Source organism: Oenanthe melanoleuca, chromosome 15, assembly GCF_029582105.1.
Source record: "Oenanthe melanoleuca isolate GR-GAL-2019-014 chromosome 15, OMel1.0, whole genome shotgun sequence".
Classification (NCBI taxonomy): Eukaryota; Metazoa; Chordata; class Aves; order Passeriformes; family Muscicapidae; genus Oenanthe; species Oenanthe melanoleuca.
This window is the reverse complement of record NC_079349.1, coordinates 5,060,875-5,080,791: the sequence shown is the minus strand read 5'-3', so window position 1 is coordinate 5,080,791 and position 19,917 is coordinate 5,060,875. Positions and strand designations below refer to the sequence as shown.

At 48.0% G+C, this 19,917-nt stretch overlaps 1 protein-coding gene across 2 annotated transcripts in view; it reads left to right on the top strand.

The window, feature by feature from the left end:
* TTC28 (tetratricopeptide repeat domain 28) overlaps positions 1-19,917 on the top strand; it is a 109,538-nt gene that overhangs the window by 70,306 nt on the left and 19,315 nt on the right. For both annotated transcript variants that reach the window (XM_056504335.1, XM_056504336.1), the window contains 8 exons: positions 6,500-7,007; positions 9,616-10,957; positions 11,258-11,781; positions 13,333-13,442; positions 13,657-13,786; positions 14,196-14,414; positions 16,369-16,534; positions 19,127-19,267. In XM_056504335.1, the coding sequence (XP_056360310.1) occupies positions 6,500-7,007; positions 9,616-10,957; positions 11,258-11,781; positions 13,333-13,442; positions 13,657-13,786; positions 14,196-14,414; positions 16,369-16,534; positions 19,127-19,267 (3,140 nt within the window). The remainder of the gene's footprint in view (positions 1-6,499; positions 7,008-9,615; positions 10,958-11,257; positions 11,782-13,332; positions 13,443-13,656; positions 13,787-14,195; positions 14,415-16,368; positions 16,535-19,126; positions 19,268-19,917) is intronic.

Sequence of the window (19,917 nt, the reverse complement as noted above, 5' to 3'; positions counted from 1 at the left end):
TCCCTGGAGGAGGAGCATTAGGGAGTATGGTTACTGGGACAGACAATCCTTGCTTGGATTCTGTTGGGAATTTGTTCTGCAACTGTCTGAACATACTTTGTAAGCATCTCAGCCACTGGTAGTTATATAGGTTTGCAGTTTTGGTAGTTTTTCCCAGTCCCCTTCAAAGCAATGGAACTCAGTATAAAGTTCCCACATTTGGTAAACTTCAGCTCCTCGCTATCAGGCTGTGCAAATCAGAGATCAAATTTCACCTCCTTGTTTCCAGAAGGAGATGCACAAGGAAAGATAGATCATTCCTTTCTAATGAAATCTGTAAATTCTGTAAAGCCAAGGTTTTCTGCCCTTTCCTGAGGGGAAGGGGAAATGCTTTCCAGGTGTCCCTCCAGCCCTGCTTTGTCTGTAAAGCCACATCTTCAGTCAATAGCAGAGCTGTATGGATTCAGCCTTTTCCCTGAACTTGGATGAATTCTGGTTTGGGGTAGCAGAATGGGGATTTTTTTCTGTTCTTCTGAGTTAGAGGATGTGCTCCTTATCTGCAGTCTTGGGTGGAGTGTGGAGAATCCCATCCATTCATGAGCTGCAGCTCGAGGGAGCCCATGGCAGTGTCCCTGCCTGTGGGATGTGTGGCACTCAGCCATCCAAAGAGGTGGTCTGGCCCTGGGGCTGTCACATTTTTCAGAAAGGAAAAATCTGAAAATCTTATGACCACAGTTGTTTTGTTATGTTTGCAAACAATCTGGAAAATGAGGACAGGATATAAATACCTCACAAATGAGAACTGGAAAGAGTCTTCAGGCTAAAGCAGTTTGTCATGCCTGGAAACATAGACTAAGATGTCAGAGACAGGCTGTGATGAGGAAATGATTCCAGCAGTCTTGCTTTATTAGGGATCCAGGGCAGGCTGCCTTGTACCCTGGAGGAAGGCTGAGTGCCAGCTGCTGGGAGAACACTTTCCAGTGGAGTTTACTTGGGAATTGTGGGTCCACTTATGCTGCATTACAGCTTGGACTGAATCACCTATGTGGTTGAAAGGACGAGTTCAGTGATGTGAATCAGCCTTAGTGTCTGACCTTCAGTATTTGGATTTGTATCAGAGAGTATAAATTCTTTGCCTTTCTCTTTCTGTCTTTAGCAGGTTTTTTTAGAGGCAACTTGACAGGATTCATACAGGTTTGTCTGGTTCAAAAGTGATAGGATTAAGCAGAACAAAGAGAAATCTGACTGGTGCAGGAAATTTGGGAATGCACTAAAAGGCCATATGCTTTGTTTTGTTTGGACTTGTGACTCAAGAGGGAAATGTAATACTTCCTGAGGATCTCCTTTAAATGTCCCCATTTGACCTCCACAGCACATGGATTTTAGTTGAAAGAAATGCAGTCTTCTGGTTTTACTTTCACAGTGTCTGCAAAGCTCAGCACACTGCTGAGGCCTGGACCTGCCTGCAGTAAAAGAAATGAAGCAGAAAACTCATGCAAGAGCTGCAGCTGCAGCACACTTTGAGTTTTCAGGAGGCTTACCTCAGCCAGGGCTTTCCTCTTCTGTACTGAGTTTGCAGAGAGGGGATATCCAGCTTATAAACAAGAGCAGCAAGGGTTGGCACAGGTCAGCACACTGTTGTAGGAGTTGATGTTTTCTTTGCCTGCTCTGAACTTGTTAGATCCAAGTTTGTGACTTGCTGGCTTATTCTTCCTGACTGACTTTGACCAGGGTATGAGTCACTCCTCAGGGTCGCCACCATGGAGAAGCTTGTGGTTTTAAATGAGGAATATTACATCACCACTAAAAATGTCGAGTCAGCCATTCTCCCTAAAGTGATTGCACACAGGAGCCTTTCAGACTGTGTCCAGAGAGCGACCAAATTTGGGCTGCTTGGGGTAAAGATAGATCAACCCAGGTGATGTGTAGGCTCGATGATGAGATCTCCTTCATAGTGTTCTTGGGCTGGTGTATTGTGTGTGATTTCTTTGTGGAATGAGTGGAGCTCTGCAGAACCCACCCAGAATGGCAGCCCACTCCCCCAGGTCCCCAGCAGTGAGGGGTGAGTGAGAGGTGTTGCACCAGTTCCCACAGTGAGCATGAGCAGCCTGGTTAGTATGGGTGACAGGCAGATTTACTCCTAAAAGTGGACTGGAATAGCTGCTGCTTCAGCTTTTCAGCAAAACCCTGCTAACTTGGTCAAAACTATTTGCTAAACTATTCTGTTAAGGGTGTAGCTCAGGTTTACTTTAATAAGTGTTTTAGGCAGAACCAGACACCTTGCTCCTAAATGATAATGGAGGTAATGGAGTCAGTGGATTTTCCACTGGAATGGAGCAGCATTATTTTGATCTCCAAATAAGCTGCTGAAAGTCAGCATTCCCCTTGGAGTGACTGTGAATGGTCTGGCAGTCAAACTCCTAGTGCTGCTCAGGTTTGCTGGGATTCATGTACTTTGTGTGATACTTTTGCCATGGAACAGGGAGAATGAGAAGTCCTCTGAAACATCAAGAATTTCCTGAGCAAGTAAGGATAGAGAGGGCTGGGAGCAGATTGTCAGCAGAGTCCATAGCAGGCTCTGTCACGAGCAGCAGCTCTGTGACACTTGCAGAACTGTGGATTTTATCCATTAATCAAGTGAGGGTCAGGACCATCTCTTTATGATGTGTATTTTGAGTATTTCTATTGTATCGTTAATTCCTGGTTGTTCTCTTTCAGTTAGTAGTTACAAAGCTCCTTTCAGGCTTTCAGATACTAGTGCTTCTGTTCCATGGCTTTGGCTTTTTTGGCATTTGCTCTTTGGTAGCTTCTTTGTAAAAGACTGAGACCTTCTACAAATAAATAGGGATATTGATTGGCAGGGATATTGATTTCAGTGTATTTTTCCCCCAGGAAATAATTGCCTAAAAGCAAATCCATTCCTTCTTCCTGCGTACTGATCATGTATAAGAGGGGAGGAGATTGCCTGCTGCTTCCTTTCCAGTTCTCAAAAGGATGGCACACAAAGGAGGAAGTTAGATGTGGTACTGACACATCAGCCTCACCTTTAAGGGAGGAAAGAAGTGTTAATTTTGATAGGGCACCTGCTCTGTTTGGATGTGAGACTTGTCTTAGTGCATAAATCAGGCGTTGTCCAAGCCAGGCTGAGGCATACCTGCAGATTCTGAGGCAATGATGAAAGGCCTTAATAGAAGTGGATATAATGGAAGTGGAAATAAATGATCATTTATATGAAATGTGTGCTGCTGCCTGCCCCCAGTACACCTGTGATGAAAATGCATGGTAATCCACTGGATACAGTTCCACTACATCTGTAGGATCAAGCTGCTGTTACTCTGTGCCCAGAGGGAGAAGGGGAGTTGAAAGAAGCAGCATGCAGCAGGGCATGCTCCATCTATGATCAGTCTTAATTAGTGTCTATGTTCAGGGATTAAGGGTACCTTATAGTGATATACCAGGCAGAGCATTTTCACCTCACCCATTTTAGGATTATTACAGAGTGTTCTTATTTAAGCAGGCTGTGCAGTCAGGTGAAGATTTGTTTAAATGTAACGTGATTGGGAAATTCTCCAGCAAGGGTGAAGTACCTAAGGAATGCATCTCTCCAAATTGTCAGGTGCCATTCTGTGATGCACATCTGCTTAACATCAGACTCTGCCTTACTCAGCTGAAAAACCTGAGCTGGCTGTTGCTTCTGAGAGAAAGAGAGCACTTAGGAACCTTTTTCAGAACTCCCTTCTGTGCCTCAGCTCAATGGCAGAAGAATCTGCTTTCTATTAAAGTGATAAATTGCTTAATTGAAGGTGTAAGCAATCCCCACTGTAAAATTTGTCTTTGTCAGATACATAAAACATTGATTTTCTTTGTTTGCTGTTGCAAATCCCATGTGGTATGGAGCTGTAGTCTCACATCACCCTGCTACCAAGCAGAGATGGAGTCTGTTTGCTGTGTGCCAGCCGTGTGCCACAACAGGGCTCTTCTGCAGTGACGTGGGAACACCCCATCCCTCTTGGCCCAGTGTGTATGAGCCACTTGGGGTTCCCTGTAATGTGGAGGATTTTATTAAACACACAATCATGAATTTATCTTGTGGAATCTTATTCCTAATCCCCTGAAGTGAGTCACTGGAGTCACCCAGCAGATGTTATCACCAAATTGTTCCTAAATGCTGCTGTAAGGGCCAGCTCCCCTTACTGCCCCCAGAACAAATAGAGCATTGATGGTTTTGTTTCTGGAGGATTGCTGCTGCAGGAATCAGCCCCAGCCTGGGGAAGCCAGAAGTGCCACAGGCTGTCCTCATGCAGACTCCCAGAGGATTGAGAAGTGCTGTTCTCAGATCAGGTAACAGTGGAAGCTGCTGCAGAATAAAATGGAAGGACATTGGAATGAAGTACACATCAGAAGGTGGATGTAGTCTTCCTGCCTTGTCTGGGTGAGCCACAGCCCGGCCTCTAAAATCAGCCCCAGCTTTCTAATCAAGTCGTGCTATTTCTCATTGGTTCTTCACCCTTTATTTTCTATTTTCTATTTCTGTTTTTGTCTCCTTCAACTTATTTTTCTTTTCTGCTTCACTAGTCCTCCTGCCACATCCTGGTTTAGATAATCCAGCCCTGGGCACTCAGGCATGTCAGCCAAGTGTTTTTGCATGCTCTGAGAATGGTTGCCAAGCTTGTGCCCTTCATTCTAGGGCTTTACTGAGAGCCTGGGCATGCTCTTGGGCAAAGGGATTAGGAGCCCTAAGAATAAACATTTCCAGCCTCACAAATTTCAATTCCTATCATCTGCTTCCCATTCTAGGAGACATCCTAAAGATTTCTTCCCATGTGCGGGATACGCGGTCCCTGCTTCTGTCAAGTTTTTCTTGTGCACACACAATCTGAGATCTGCTGCTTTCCATTTATGCCTCTTTTCCCCAGCCATAGCCCATTAACATCATCTGAGTCTCTGCCTGATGGCTCTTGGCCAGAGCTCATCTCTTCAGTGATCTGCATGCATGGATGTCCACTTTTTTTTTATTTTAGCAGCCCCAGGAGACACCAGATTTCACTGACTCCTTGTTTTCCAGAAAAGCATTTCCATTCTCTTCCCAGAAGTTCTGTTGCTGGTGGTGGCCGGTCTTCCAGAATTTCTGAGCTTGCAGGCTGGATCAGTTCTCATGGCATTGAATTGGGCTTGACTTGGCCCAGAGGGTGCTGCTGCCTTGTTCCACAGCAGTGGACATGTTGCTTCCTATCAGGATGAAGGGAGCTCTGATGCATCTTGAGGCCTGTAATGGACCCCACTCAGTACTTTGGTTTGGGCTTGAGGAAGATGGCTGCATGTATCTATTTTTTTCCCTTTTCTTCCCTACTTAGGTTGCAAATGACTTAATACTCTGTATATATTAAGCTTCATGAAGATGTGTGTAAAAACGGATTCAAATTCAGAGCAACAATTTCTGTGCTGGTTTTGTAGCAGCCTCCGAACAGGCCCACTCAAACCCTCTAAGAGCTCTCCCTCATGGTATCAGCCAAGAATTTGTCACTGTGCTGCTGAAGAGCCTGTCCAGGGTCAGACCACCCCAGTTCTGCGGCCAGTCTGACCAGCATAGAGCAGAACCCGGTCCCAGCTCTGCCTGTGGCCACACCAGTAGCAGCTGGTCTGGCCTGCTCTGAGGAGGGGCTGGGGCCACTGCCAGGACTGCCCAGGAGCCGTGAGTGGCAGCCTTTGGCCAGCTGCTGCCCTCACCATGACAGCTCCCTTTGGGAGGTTTGGAACTGGGTCACAGCAGCAGCTGGGGAGCAAAGGAAATGCACATGGGAGCTGCAGAGGAGTTGGGGTCAGATGGAAGGAACAGCCTTGCTGAGGCAGCAGGCATGTGAAGAACACATCCTGCTGGCTTCTTGCCCTGCTGACTGGTTGGGAGCTCTGGCTCTGCCAGGTGGAGGGCAGGTCTGCATCCTAGGAGATGCAGGGGGCAAAATAATCTGATTCTCAGATAATTTCTCTTATTAAATACAGCTGTTTCTTGGTGGTGGGAACTCGGGTTTTCACAAAGCTGTATTTAGGTAAGATGTGCCTAAGGGACAGAGGCTCCAGCTACTGAAATGCTGTTGTCTTTGATGCATTCCCAAGATTGTGTGGGGCTCAGGACCCTGATTCTGCACAATAAGAACTGTGCTCTTTGGAGCATGGTGTGCTTGGTGAAGCAGAGGTATGGAAGGATGTTGGTAACTGCAGCAGTCATTCTCTGTCTCCTCAATAGTCTCTGCATCTTTGCAGTGCTGTCCTTCCCCTCTGGCAGGTACAAGCACACACAACACACATCAAAGAAAGAGGTAGTCCAACCCATGTCCTCCTCAGTCAACCCCATCCATTCCTGCTGCCCTGAGTGGTTTAGAACTGCAGAGAACAGGTTTTCTAGTTGGCAGTCACATTCTTTCACCAGCACGGCCTCTCGTGGTTTTGATTTCTAGGACTGGGGCCATCTGACTGGTTGCCATGAATGCTTGTACTTACATTGTCTCTCTTGCTCCTGCAGGCAGCATCCTCAGCACTGAGCAGTCTGGGCCACGTGTACACAGCCATCGGGGACTACCCAAACGCACTGGCCAGCCACAAGCAGTGTGTCCTGCTCGCCAAGCAGTCCAAAGATGAGCTCTCCGAGGCACGGGAGCTGGGCAACATGGGAGCAGTGTACATTGCAATGGGGGATTTTGAGAATGCAGTGCAGTGCCATGAGCAGCATCTGAAGATCGCCAAGGAGCTGGGGAACAAGCGGGAGGAAGCTCGAGCCTACAGCAACCTGGGCAGTGCTTACCACTACCGCAGGAACTTCGACAAAGCCATGTCCTACCACAACTATGTGTTGGAGCTGGCCCAGGAGCTGGCTGAGAAGGCCATTGAGATGCGAGCTTATGCTGGCCTGGGCCATGCAGCTAGATGTATGCAAGACCTGGAGAGGGCTAAGCAGTACCATGAAGAACAGTTGCACATTGCTGAGAGCCTGCAGGACCGAGCTGCTGAAGGCAGAGCCTCCTCCAATCTAGGTAAGGTCCTGACACGGAGCAGAATTTGTCATGGAATGCTGAGACTATCAGAGCTGCTGCCAGGATGCCCAAGATCTGCTGTGTGCTGTCTTCTTAGTCACCACAGTTTCATCAGACTGCCTTAATAAATTAAACAGGCCCTTGGCAGATTGTGTGCTGCTGAACTGTGTTCCATGTTCAATTATTAAATTCCTTAGAAAAACACTAGAAAGCACAAACTCATAGCAAAAGGGAAATGAAAAGATAAAATGCATTTGAGGAGCTCTTCAGGAGTTAGGAGTAAGTGTAATTCTTGCACTAATGCAAGTAGTGATGTGGTTTGTTATCTGGCCATTTCTCTGGGAGTTTGTCAGCAGGATATGTCAATAGATTGCTGCCTTGTAAGTTGAGAGACACGAGTCAAATCCTAAGCTAAGTTTATTTTCCATATATACTCTTTGAAATAGGGTGTAGGAGCAGTACTGGCATGCTGCTGACAGGCTGGGAGAGACTGAGTTATATCCAAGTGAAGCCTATTTCTCCTGCTGCCTCACAGCACCAGATGTGGGAGCAACCAAGGATGCATTTCCATCTCTGCCATGGCTGTGGCAGTTGTGCTGCCAATGTTCCAGCTGTCGTTCGGGATGTGTTCTCAGTTGGCTGGGAACAGCAGAGCAGAGCTGGTGCTGGGATATCAAAATAAGTGTTTGTTGGCAGCCCCTGAATCCCAACCCTTGCAGGCTGCCCCACGCTGTAAATCAGCTCCTGTTTCTGCTTGGCAGTTGGCACTTGGTTCATTTGTAGATGCTAATTGTACTCTGATGTTATCAACAGCAGGTAATTGAAAAGAGCTTGATGAATTACTTAATTTCTCGTAGTAGCTGAGTCTTCAGGAGCTGAATGAAGAAGATAAGGGAAGCTGCAGAAAACAAAACAGTCACATTTTTTAATTAGTGCTGCATATCTCCTCCTTTACACAAATTGAGGCAGATATGTGGGGCAAAATAGGTTTGTGATGCAAAAATGCTTGTGGGCAGTTTAGCATGAGAGAACAATGAGCATGAACAAGATTTCTGTTAATGTGACAGCACCCAGCAGGCAGGAGGGCTGAGAGAGGAGGCCTTGCATGAACAGCAAAGCACAAACTACATTCCCCATCTCTTCTCCAGTGTGGAACCTTGTCTGGGGGAGTCTGTGGCTCCAGTCCTGGGGAGACGCAGAGACGTGAGAGATGGACTGGTGCAGCAGAGAACGTTTTCCAGTGTTGGATTTTAGCCTAAATATAACTTTCAGTTGGTATGCTGACTCAGCCACTCCACACTTTGTGTTAGGATAGTTCTCCTAGTGTCTGAGCCCGGGGTCTCACGTTTCAGCTGTTATTTGGCTATATTTTTGTCTTCGCTGTCAGAGTTAAGTTATACTGGAGAAAGGGAACATGCAGTTCTTGTTGAGACAATCTATTACTGTTGTTTAAAATGCATCCAGTACCAATCAAAAAGTCAAGTTTTAATTGTCTCTTTCATCTAATCCACATGCAAAACAAAACCTCATCAAAATAACCATGCTGACAGGCAAAAAAATGTATCTAAATGTGTTTCCAGGCCAGAATGTTAGAGTTGGCCTCTCTGCTGAAGCAACAGACATTTTCTGTTGTATTTCCCTGATGCAGATGGAAAGCACCCTTAAGTGTGTGATCCAGTTAAGCAGAGCAGACATGGACTGTAACAGAGTCCAGCTGCTGCAGTGTTCTGCAGGGAGATTCTCTGTGCTCTGGGGTGAGGTGAGCAGGAGGTGATGGACTAAGGGTGAAGCACAAGCTATCAGCCTTTCACAAGGCATGGAGTTTAACCAGAAGTCTTAGGTTCTCAACCTTTGCAAAGCATCTGGTATTTCCAAAGACTCAGGCTCCATGTGGAGACCAGGCTTTCCAGCCTCTGCAGCTTTTAAGGGTTCCCACTATGGTGGAGAGAAGACACTTCACATTATTAATAGAACACAATTTAAAGTCTCTCAGTGCTGCCTCTTTGCAGCTCCCAGAGAACTTCTATACTTCTTTTCATGTGCTCATCATGTTGCCCAAAGATGCCAGATATTTTCTCTTGGAGCTTTTGCAATTAATGTCAAAAAACATTTGCAGCGCCTCCTTCAGTGGCTCCCAAACCTCCAGGCTTATTCACAGGTGTTTGCAAAGTAGCCACAGGCATTACTAGTACAGAGTTTAATTGAAGTGTAGGTGGTATCATCAGCAGAATCAGAGCTCCTGTTCCCATGTCTTATAACAAATGCAAGATGATTCGACTGAAATTGAAAAGCGTCTGCCAGTGCTGACTCACTCAATGTGTTGAGCCTGAGCTCTGGAGCTGCCAGATTAGCTGAGGTATCACTTCTGGAAATAAACAGCAATTTCATAAGGCCAGACTGTGTTGGGCTGTTGTATAACATAAAAGCTAAACCTTCCCTGGGCTTTCCCTGTTGGAAGCAAGGATGCAGTTTGTTCAGACGGGCTGTGCCCTGCCGAGTGCGAAGAGCCAGGGCAGGGTCTGGGCTGCAGGCAGTGCTGGTGTGCAGGGTGCTCAGAGCCTTAGTGCAGGGCGCTGTGTTTGTTGAGCTGGTGCCTGTTGTTTTTCAGGAATCATTCACCAGATGAAGGGTGACTACGACACGGCGCTGCGGCTGCACAAGACGCACCTGTCCATAGCGCAGGAGCTGAGCGACTACGCGGCCCAGGGCCGGGCCTACGGCAACATGGGCAACGCTTACAACGCCCTGGGCATGTACGACCAGGCTGTCAAGTACCATCGGCAGGAGCTGCAGATCTCCATGGAGGTCAACGACCGTGCCTCTCAGGCATCCACGCACGGCAACTTGGCGGTGGCCTACCAGGCTCTGGGGGCCCATGACCGTGCTCTGCAGCACTACCAGAATCATCTCAACATTGCCCGGGAGCTGCGGGACATCCAGAGCGAAGCGCGAGCCCTCAGCAATTTGGGCAACTTCCACTGCACGCGAGGAGAGTTCGTGCAGGCGGCCCCGTACTATGAGCAGTACCTGCGCTTGTCCCCTGAGCTGCAGGACATGGAAGGCGAGGGGAAGGTTTGCCACAACCTTGGCTATGCCCATTATTGCCTCGGCAACTATGAGGAAGCTGTTAAGTACTACGAGCAGGATCTTGCCTTAGCAAAGGATCTTCATGACAAGCTGAGCCAAGCTAAAGCCTACTGCAACCTAGGCCTGGCTTTCAAAGCATTGATGGACTTCAACAAAGCAGAGGAGTGTCAAAAGTACCTGTTGTCCCTGGCACAGTCTCTGAACAATTCCCAGGCCAAATTCCGAGCTCTGGGGAACTTGGGGGATATTTTTGTCTGTAAAAAAGATGTACATGGTGCAATAAAATTTTATGAGCAGCAGTTGAGCTTAGCCCATCAGGTTAAAGACCGGAGACTGGAAGCCAATGCCTATGCAGCCCTGGGCTCTGCATACAGGATGGTACAGAAGTGTGACAAGGCTTTAGGTTACCACACGCAGGAGCTGGAGGTGTACCAGGAGCTGGGGGATATGTCGGGTGAATGCAGAGCACACGGTCACCTTGCTGCAGTGTACATGTCACTTGGGAAGTACACCATGGCCTTCAAGTGCTACGAAGAGCAGCTGGAGCTGGGGCAGAAGTTGAAGGACCCCAGCATCGAAGCCCAGGTCTACGGTAACATGGGCATTACCAAGATGAACATGAATGTCATGGAGGAAGCCATTGGCTACTTTGAGCAGCAGCTGGCCATGCTGCAGCAGCTCAGTGGGAATGAATCCGTATTAGATCGGGGCCGAGCGTATGGGAACCTGGGAGATTGTTACGAGGCTCTGGGAGATTTTGAGGAAGCGATAAAGTATTATGAACAGTACCTGTCTGTGGCTCAAAGCTTGAACCGTATGCAAGATCAGGCAAAGGCCTACCGAGGCTTGGGCAGTGGGCACAGGTAAGGAGCTGCATGTGTGTTCTAATGTTGGTGAAGTACAAGTACAGTTGCTGCAGGGTGGTACTGATGGGGTGTATGTGACATAGGAGTGAGTTAAAGTCCTGTGGGTGCTGACAGCTCAAATAATGAGGCTGATGTCACTGCCCAGAGAGGAGAAGGGTGATTTGAAAGTGCTGGGAATGTCTCCTGGGGGAAAGCTTCTGAGTGGAAGGTTTGAATTGGCCTCGGGGGAAAATGGCAAAACACCTTCTCTCAAGGAAATACCGGCAAAATAAACCCTGCTGTTTTCTTCCCTTGTAGGGCAATGGGAAGTTTACAGCAGGCTCTGGTGTGCTTTGAGAAGAGGCTCGTGGTGGCACATGAGCTGGGGGAGGCATTTAACAAAGCCCAGGCTTACGGGGAGCTGGGAAGCCTGCACAGCCAGCTGGGCAACTACGAGCAAGCCATCTCGTGCCTGGAGCGGCAGCTGAACATCGCGCGGGAGATGAAGGACCGAGCCCTGGAGAGCGACGCTGCCTGCGGCCTGGGCGGGGTGTACCAGCAGATGGGCGAGTACGAGACAGCCCTGCAGTACCACCAGCTGGACCTGCAGATCGCCGAGGAGACCAGCAACCCTGCGGGCCAGGGCCGCGCCTACGGCAACCTGGGCCTCACCTACGAGTCGCTGGGCACCTACGAGAGGGCGGTGGTTTATCAGGAGCAGCACCTCAGCATCGCGGCGCAGATGAACGACCTGGTGGCCAAAACTGTGTCCTACAGCAGCCTGGGGAGGACTCATCATGCTTTACAGAACTACTCGCAGGCTGTGATGTACCTGCAGGAAGGTGAGAGGCTGAGTTATGCTACAGAGCATGCAGTGGTGGGGAAGGGTGGAAGGGAGACTTGAAGATGTGAGGTACTGTAAACATGGCTCGAACAGGATGTGTTTGACAGTGGCCTTTGATGCAGAAGCTCTTGCAGATATCCACAGCTACTGCTGAGCATCTGTGTGAGCAGCTGTCTGTTCTGGCCAGCCTGCTATTTTGATTGGGGCCTTCTTGGTGTCCTCTAGACAAAGCATGATCTGTGCTTTCCTGGGGACATCTTAGGTGCCTCAGAGCAAGGATCTAGACTGTACCTAGCAGAGTCTATTTGTAGAGCTCATTTGTGGCTGAAGGTGTAAACCTTCACTATAAATGGAATTGCTTACCAGGATCTGGCTCTGGGAAAGCCAGCAAGGATTATGATGAATCTCTCTGATCCTGAGAGCTCTGTTAGGAGAGATTTTTGCCTTGCTGGTAGCCACCTGGCTCTTCTAATGTGTTCACCTATGAGTGAGACAAAGTGGGTAAGCTTAAAGTCTGAATGAAAACAAAGGCTGTTTGATAGAGAGATGAGGGAAATTCAGCCTTAGGTGTCCTGGAGCCATCTACCACTGCTGTGTGCTGGGTCAGTGCTGGGCTGGGAGCTGTGCTGCTGCAAGGGGTTGCAGCATGCAGGCAGCAGCTGATCAGACTGTGGGCTCTGATGCAGCAGATGAGCAGTGTAGCTGGAGTGTATGAAGCTGGAGGCTGAAGGATGTATTACATCAGTTAGTTTGGTTTTCATGAAACTGACCTTGGCAGGGTTCCAGTATGCTATTGGAAGGGTAGAAATGAAACACAGCTCCTTCTCCTGGTGTGCTGCAGAATTCCTGCATAGCCTGGGAATGCTAGCTGCTGCTGAGCTGCGTAGTGACAGCCAGGGCCCTGCTCCCCAGGCTGGGGGAAACCTGAGGTGCCTCAGAGGAAGTGTCCCTGTTGTCAGCAGGGGCCACCAAGGCGAGAGGTTTGGAGTGTGTGGAATTGGGGACAGCACAGAGTGCTGCTGGAAATGAAATGAGCTCCAGGTTGTTCAGGCCAGGCCCCTGCCCTCTGCTCTGGCTCAGCACATAAACCATGCAGAGCCTGCCAGAGGGCCGGGGAGAGCTGATGGGAAACAAGCCAGGAATGTGGCAGGAGGTGTCTTTTCTGGCAGTGTTTGACAGCAAAATGTGATTGCGTTTGTCTGTGTAGCTTTTAGGGTTTAAAAGTTGAACTTTCTGATAGGGGCTTACTGAGTGTGTCTCAGGGGATGGTGCCTTAACCTCACTTAGGGAGGGCTAAGTCCCTGGGAGTGTCTGAGCCCTCTCATGCTGGTGCTGATGTGAGGGCTGGCAGCAGCTGCCCAGCACTGGTACTGCCCCATTGCTTATCCTGGTGCTGTCCCTGCCCTTCTCACCATCCCACCACTGCTGCTGCCCTGCTTTCTGCCCCAGTGCCTGCTCACAGCTGTCTCTGCCTGCACAGGAACCCTGTGGGACTGAGGCCACAGCCCCTTCTCCCCTCTGGCACTCTCTCACTCTGACTCCCTTTCAGGACTGAGGCTGGCAGAGCAGCTGGGACGCAGAGAAGATGAAGCAAAAATCCGTCATGGCCTCGGCCTCTCCCTGTGGGCCAGTGGGAACCTGGAGGAGTCCCAGCACCAGGTATGCCATGGTCTGCCCCAGGCTGGGGGGCTTGTGCCCTCCAAGGCCTCTGGGTGCTTCCTGTTCTCAGGGAGGAAAATGTCTGGTGTGTCCCAGGGAGGGTATGAGCTAGATCTCCCCAGCCTGAGGGGATGCTGGCCCTGGATCCTCCTGCTTTCCCAGCCAGTGCTTTGAGCAGTGTCCATGGGAAGTGACTGGCTGTTTTCCCTCCCAGCTGTACCGGGCCTCTGCGCTGTTCGAGACCATCCGCCACGAGGCACAGCTGAGCACGGATTACAAACTGTCCCTCTTCGACCTGCAGACATCCTCCTATCAGGCCCTGCAGCGAGTTCTTGTCAGTCTGGGTAAGAGATGCCTTCAGATCCTGAGGCTGAACTCCTGGCATGAGCCAGGGCTTGTGGGGTGGCAGTTCCTGATGTGCCCTTTGCTCCCCAGCTGTCCAACATAGCTATGTTCCAGCAGAGCAGAATGGATGGATGGATGTCTGTCTTTGGGTTTGGGCCACCTTCCACTTTGGTTCTTCTTCCTTGCTTGCTCCTTTGATTTGCCTTCCTGTGGCTCATTGTATTGTTGCCTGCAGCAAATATATTCTGTGGGACTGTGTTGCAGTGCAGTGACTGCTCTTTTGGGAAATAGGTGACACTGCTTCCCCAGGTTTCTGTTGGGATTGGGATAGCAACTGTCCCTGTTCCATGAACATGGCACTGCAGACCACACTTGTGTCAGGTGTGAGAGATGTCTTTGTCTTTCCAGGTCACCATGATGAGGCACTGGCAGTAGCAGAGAGAGGACGAACAAGGGCTTTTGCTGACCTGCTGGTGGAACGTCAAACTGGGCAGCAGGACTCGGATCCCTATTCTCCTGTGACCCTTGACCAGGTCCTGGAGACTGTGAATGGCCAGAGGGGACTTGTTCTCTACTACTCACTGGCTGCAGGTTATCTGTACAGCTGGCTGCTGGCTCCTGGGGCAGGTGAGCTCCCTTTTGGGCACAAAAGCCTTGGAACAGGCCTTACAAAGGGAGAATAGGAATGAATTTGGGACCAGAGTGAATGTAGGAGGGAATCATTTCCATCTAGTACTTAAATCTGAATAGACTAAAAGCTACGGCATAGCCACAGCAGTAATGGCTGAGAAGTGCTTATTCAGGACTTTGATGTTCATCTGGAGATGGAAATGTTTCACATGTTTAATATTTTCATTTTTCAACCTCCAATCTATATATTTCCCACGGGGCAGAACAGAAGAGTAATGAAATTCCAAGTATGTTGGCTCTATGAGGATCTTCCATGCCTAAGAATCCCTACTTTAATTATAGTTCTGTGCTTTATTCTTCCAAAAGCTTTTGACATTTATTCACTCAAGTGGATTGCAGAAAACAGAAGGGCATCCCCACTTCCTGATATGCCATTGAACTGCCTGATCCTCACATGAATGTGGGAACACTTATCACAGAGGAGCAAGGAGGATTAATTTGAAGAGGATTGCTTTTTGCAGGCAGCTGTTATTCATTATCTAATAAAGTGATGACTGTAAATTTTAACAAGTTCTTTCTGGATATGATTTAATAATTGCAGCCCTTCATCATGACAAAGCTAAAGAGATAAAAAGCACTATTTAGAGTGCGTGAAAAATGCTTCAGAAAGGGAAGGAAGCACTCACACATGCCTGACTTAGATGGGAGGACAGGGGTGGAAGAGACACTTTTTGGGAGCGTTTTGCAATGTTGCATGTCTGAGTGTAAGGTGGGATTGTCCTGCTGTGCATCCAGTCGCTAATTGGCACTTCAGATCTGTAGTTTGCACAGTAAAATGCTAGTAATTCTATAGTATCACTATCAGGCTGAGCTTATTAAAATTATATGGATCAAGTGTAGGATTTGCCACTGGGCTTCATGATCAGTCTCCTCCTTGCCCAAAGTGAGTCTTGGAGAAAAGCAGTTGCAGTGTTTGAGTCCATGCTTTGTGACTGCCTCTTGGAAGGTTCTATCAGGTGATGGGAAGGGTACAGGCTGTGGTGCTTCAGGGGTTTTGCTCAAGAAACTTTGCTGGGAGCTCTTCAGTAGTGGCTCTGGTCCAGCCATGGTGACCTGTTCTTGTTCACTGACAGAGGGAGCAGCTTCAGTGGCAGCCCAGGGTCCTCATTGTCCCACTGATGTTGGAGCCCTGAGAACCTCTTGGCTGTTGCTGTGTTTGCTGCTGTTGCTGCAGGAGGAGTTGCTTTATTCTTTGTTCCTCCACTCTCCTCTAACTGGTGTAATAATTGATGCTGCTGAGGCATCCAGAGCAGCCTTTTACTGTTGATCACAGGCTGCAGAATTAATTGTATCAGGAAGAATAGACCAGTCTGAAGGCAGGAAGGTTTTATCTGCAGTAGCAGTGGAATTCTCATCAAAACAGGAAGTGGCCTTTATCTGGTTTACCCATTGTGAAATGCTATCTTTTAATAATTCACTGTGGTTTAATCCATCTTCTTTCCTTTTATAGAGTGAAATCACTGTGTGTGATGTGAGGAGGTTCTGCTGTAGTAACAACACTCTTGTTCAGCCTTGTGCATTCAGTTAATTTGCTCAGAGGTTATTAATAGGTATTTTTCATGTGCATCAATTGAAATGTGAATTACTGTAGTGTAGGGGGTTTTATGGAAGATCTGGTTTATAATTTATATGAGTGCTGCAATAGCAAAGGCATTCTGAGCATCTTGTAAAAGCTCTCCTCTGCCTTTGTGCCTTTGAGCCATTATCTGCAAAGTACAAACCCAGATTTTAAAAACAAAGCTGGAGAAGTTCAGTGGAGACCTGGCACAGAACGCTTTGCCCCAGTTATGCTGGAAATGCCAAATGCTTGGGGCCGTGCCATCTTCTTAGACAGCTGCTGGCAGCTGTTCTAGCCCTGCACAAATAACCTCCTGATTCTGGTGCCTTGCAGGAATTCTGAAATTCCATGAGTATTATCTGGGTGACAGCCTGACAGAAAATGCTGGGGACTTCCATGAAGCCAACAGTGTGGCCCTGCAGACACTGACAAACTCAGCTCTGGAGCAGCACATCTCCAGCGTGCGGGAGGCGCTGGGAGTGGATTCCTACTACACAAGGTGAGCTGGGATCAGGGGATCTAAAAGGGAGTTGGGATCACCTGAACTTGTAACTTTTGGGATGACCTCATTGGCTAAGAAGTCTGAGAACTGAGAGTCAGAGAAAGGGCAAATTTTCAGTGCAGCAACAAAAAATGGCTTTGTTTTTGTAACTGTGATTATTTTCCTGCCCAACAACTCTATGCACATGCAAATAAAATCCAAACCCACAGGCTGTGTGGTGAATCTGTAGGTTGGATGAGGAGGCAGGTGCCATGTCTGACTGCATATGGGCAGATTTCATCCTGCTTACAGTTCCCAGTATAATTAATTCTCTTTCAACAGTTTGCTTTGAAAAACAGCAAATACCATAGGAATTCTAACCACCCCCCCCAATGTGGCTTGTGGCTATAGCTGAATAAATAATTTAGAACCCACATGTTGATTGTTGAGTCCTACCCTGCAGACATGCAGATACACAAGATCCATAACTGAAATCTGCAGCTGGACCTCATGCAGCAGTTTTGCAGATACAGTTTTTAGTTTCATTAACTGTTTGTCACCACAGATTGTCCTCCTGGCAAAGGCAGTCTTTCAGTCTTCAGGTTCTGGGATGAGTTTTTAATTTGCTAGGATGTCAGCTTCTTCCTTACTTTGTGGTAATGGTAGGGGTATGGTTTTGGTTAAGGATTCTGGGTTTAATGCTTGTCTCCAGGATCCTTGACCAGCATGGTACGATCATAGGCAGATGATCCCCATGTCAAAATGATGTGCAGGGAATAAAGCAAACAGCTCTTGGCTGTTCTGTGTGGATGAACATCACTTTCTACTTTGAAACTCCTTCCCTGTGTGGTTCGAGTGCTTCCCCTCAGCCCTGCTGATTCCACTTCTCTCCAGGGCCCCAGAGCTCTGCCCAGCACCAGAGAGCAGCAGGGTATGAATATGCACAGCACATGTGAAGGAGCTTGACTGCTCAGTCCCTGACTGGCTGGAGTGCTCTGGGGCTCAATTTGAGCAGTTGGTGCTGTCCACGCTGCTGTGAGCAGGGTCAGAGATACTGCTGAGTCTCCAGAGCGTGTCTTCACACTTCCTGGAGGGGAAGGGATGCACAGGATGTTCAGTTCCACACTGCAGCCTTCAGGTTCTGCTAGAAAGGGTTCTTTTCAGCTGCTTTAATTAATCCTCAAAGTAAAGCATTCTTACAAAAAAAAAAAAAAAAAGGGATTTTAAAGTCTGCTTGAACTTGTGTCAGAACAGACTGCGCTCTCTTTAGGGAGAGCATGTGACCTGCTCTCTTGGGTTCATGAACTCAGGATTTTTGCCTCTTTAAGGAGCTGTGAGTGTTACTCCAAACTGTGCCAGGACTCAGAGCTGAGCATGCCTCAGCTGGAGGAAAAATGTGCAGGGAGAAGCTGTTGACAACCTTTTCTTCTCCCTTTTTTCCCTTATGTTGGTTTTTTTATCCCCTGTCTGTGGTTCAGCTGTCCCCATTTCAATGTTCATTAAGTGATTGGATTTTGTCAGGACTTACCAGGTTATAAATCATATTGACTAGGAAATTCACTCACAGGAGATCCATGATCCATACTGCTCTAGTTGCCTGCACAAGTATGGGTTGTGTGTTCATTTAATTCCTGTGCTCTTTATTGGGAAACATGCCCTTGAGGAGAGGAGTCAAGGTATCAGGAACCCAAAAAGAAGCAGAAATGAGATGCAAGGAGGCTTTATCAGACTGTGTGTGGTAGGTTTATCTTAAGTGTAAGATTCCAAGGTTTGTGATGTGCCATTGAAGGGGTTTAGGAATGGTACTCCCCAGTTTAGTTCTACCACTGAGGCTCTTCAGACCCCAATACCACTTGCTTGCTCCCTCCTTCTGGTGGCTGTAGAAAAGAATTGGAGGCACAAAAGGTGAAGATCACAGGCTGAGATAAAAACAGTTTACTGTAAACAGTAATGAGACAAGGAAACAAACAGTAACAGCAACAACATTAACAACAAAAGTGTACAAAATAGAGAGGATGATTCACATGCAAAATGCTCGCTGAGCCCAACCCAGCCCACCATAAGCTCAACCTCAACTTCACGAAGAAAATTCAGGAGAGTGGGGATTTAGAATTGTTGGGCTGTTTGTCTTTATTGCTGCTGCACTTGGGGCATCGATAGAGTAAATTGTTGTGTGCTTTCCCTCTTTGTATAACAGGAGTGGCAGCACAGCTCCCTCTGCTATGTCACTGTGCCAGTGAAGGGAGTATGTGGAGATCTGAAAAGGATGTGCTCGCACGTGTTCTTAGGCAGATAAGGGTTGTTTCCTGCAGACTCAGCGTTTCAGTATTGTGCTGCAGCTTTAGAAGTCTCTGCCTGCAGTGCACAGGAAGGGTTCTGCACTCCCACCTGTGTGTCCCACTCACTAAACCTTGAGGAATCCCAGAGGAGGAGGAAATGGGGTTTTGTCTTATATGCCTGACTGAAGGCAAGCCAGGGAAAATTTGGCATTAGCATTTGGTTGAGCTTCTGTTTGAAAAACATTTTTGCTCAAACTGGCTGAGCATTTGTCATCAAGCTGTTGCTCCTTCTCGCATCAGTGATCCCTTCATCTCTCTGATTCCCCCCCAGAGCCTGTGCTAGCAGTGAGACAGAGAGTGAAGCTGGGGACATCATGGACCAGCAGTTTGAGGAGATGAATAACAAGCTGAACTCAATGACTGATCCAACTGGCTTCCTGAGGATGGTCAGCAGGAACAACCTATTGAACAGGTGGGAATGCAGCACTGCTGTGGGGATCAGCAGCAGGAGATGTCTTGGTGGGCTTCTCTCTAAATTACAACTTTAGGTGCAGCCAGTGCTCAAGGGGACATCAGTTGTAACTGATGACTGTCCAGAGGAGCAGCTGTTCTGAATTTGTTTTTCTCCTGACCAAGTGCTGGTTTTGAGACTCCAAACAATTGCAAGGGAGTTCTGTTTTTTCCCTGCTGTGTCTGAGATGTGGAACTTGGAGCTCTCTCCTGCACACTTGTTACAGAAATACATGTTTCTGTTGATCTCAAGTGTTGTACAATTAGGTGGGAATCTGCTGCATTTCCAGAGTTACAGGAGTGTACTAGCTGCAAGTCTCCACTCATTTTCTGCCTCTTACATCTTGTTCTCAGCCTTTCACATGACTGTGCTGATTAGGGCTTAGGGCAACCATTTGGAAAGAAAATTGAAGACAGAATTTTTCCAGTGTGGCTGCGTGATGCAACCCAGGGTTTCTGACTGGATCTGTGCTTGATTGTGGTTTATGAGCACAGGATACCCTAGGCCTTTCTCAGCTGGAAAAGCAAATGTGATCAGCCTGGAGTGTTGTGAGCCACCACTGTTGTGAACTGTTAAAGCATCCCCACAGAACTGGGAGCTGCCTGCTGGCA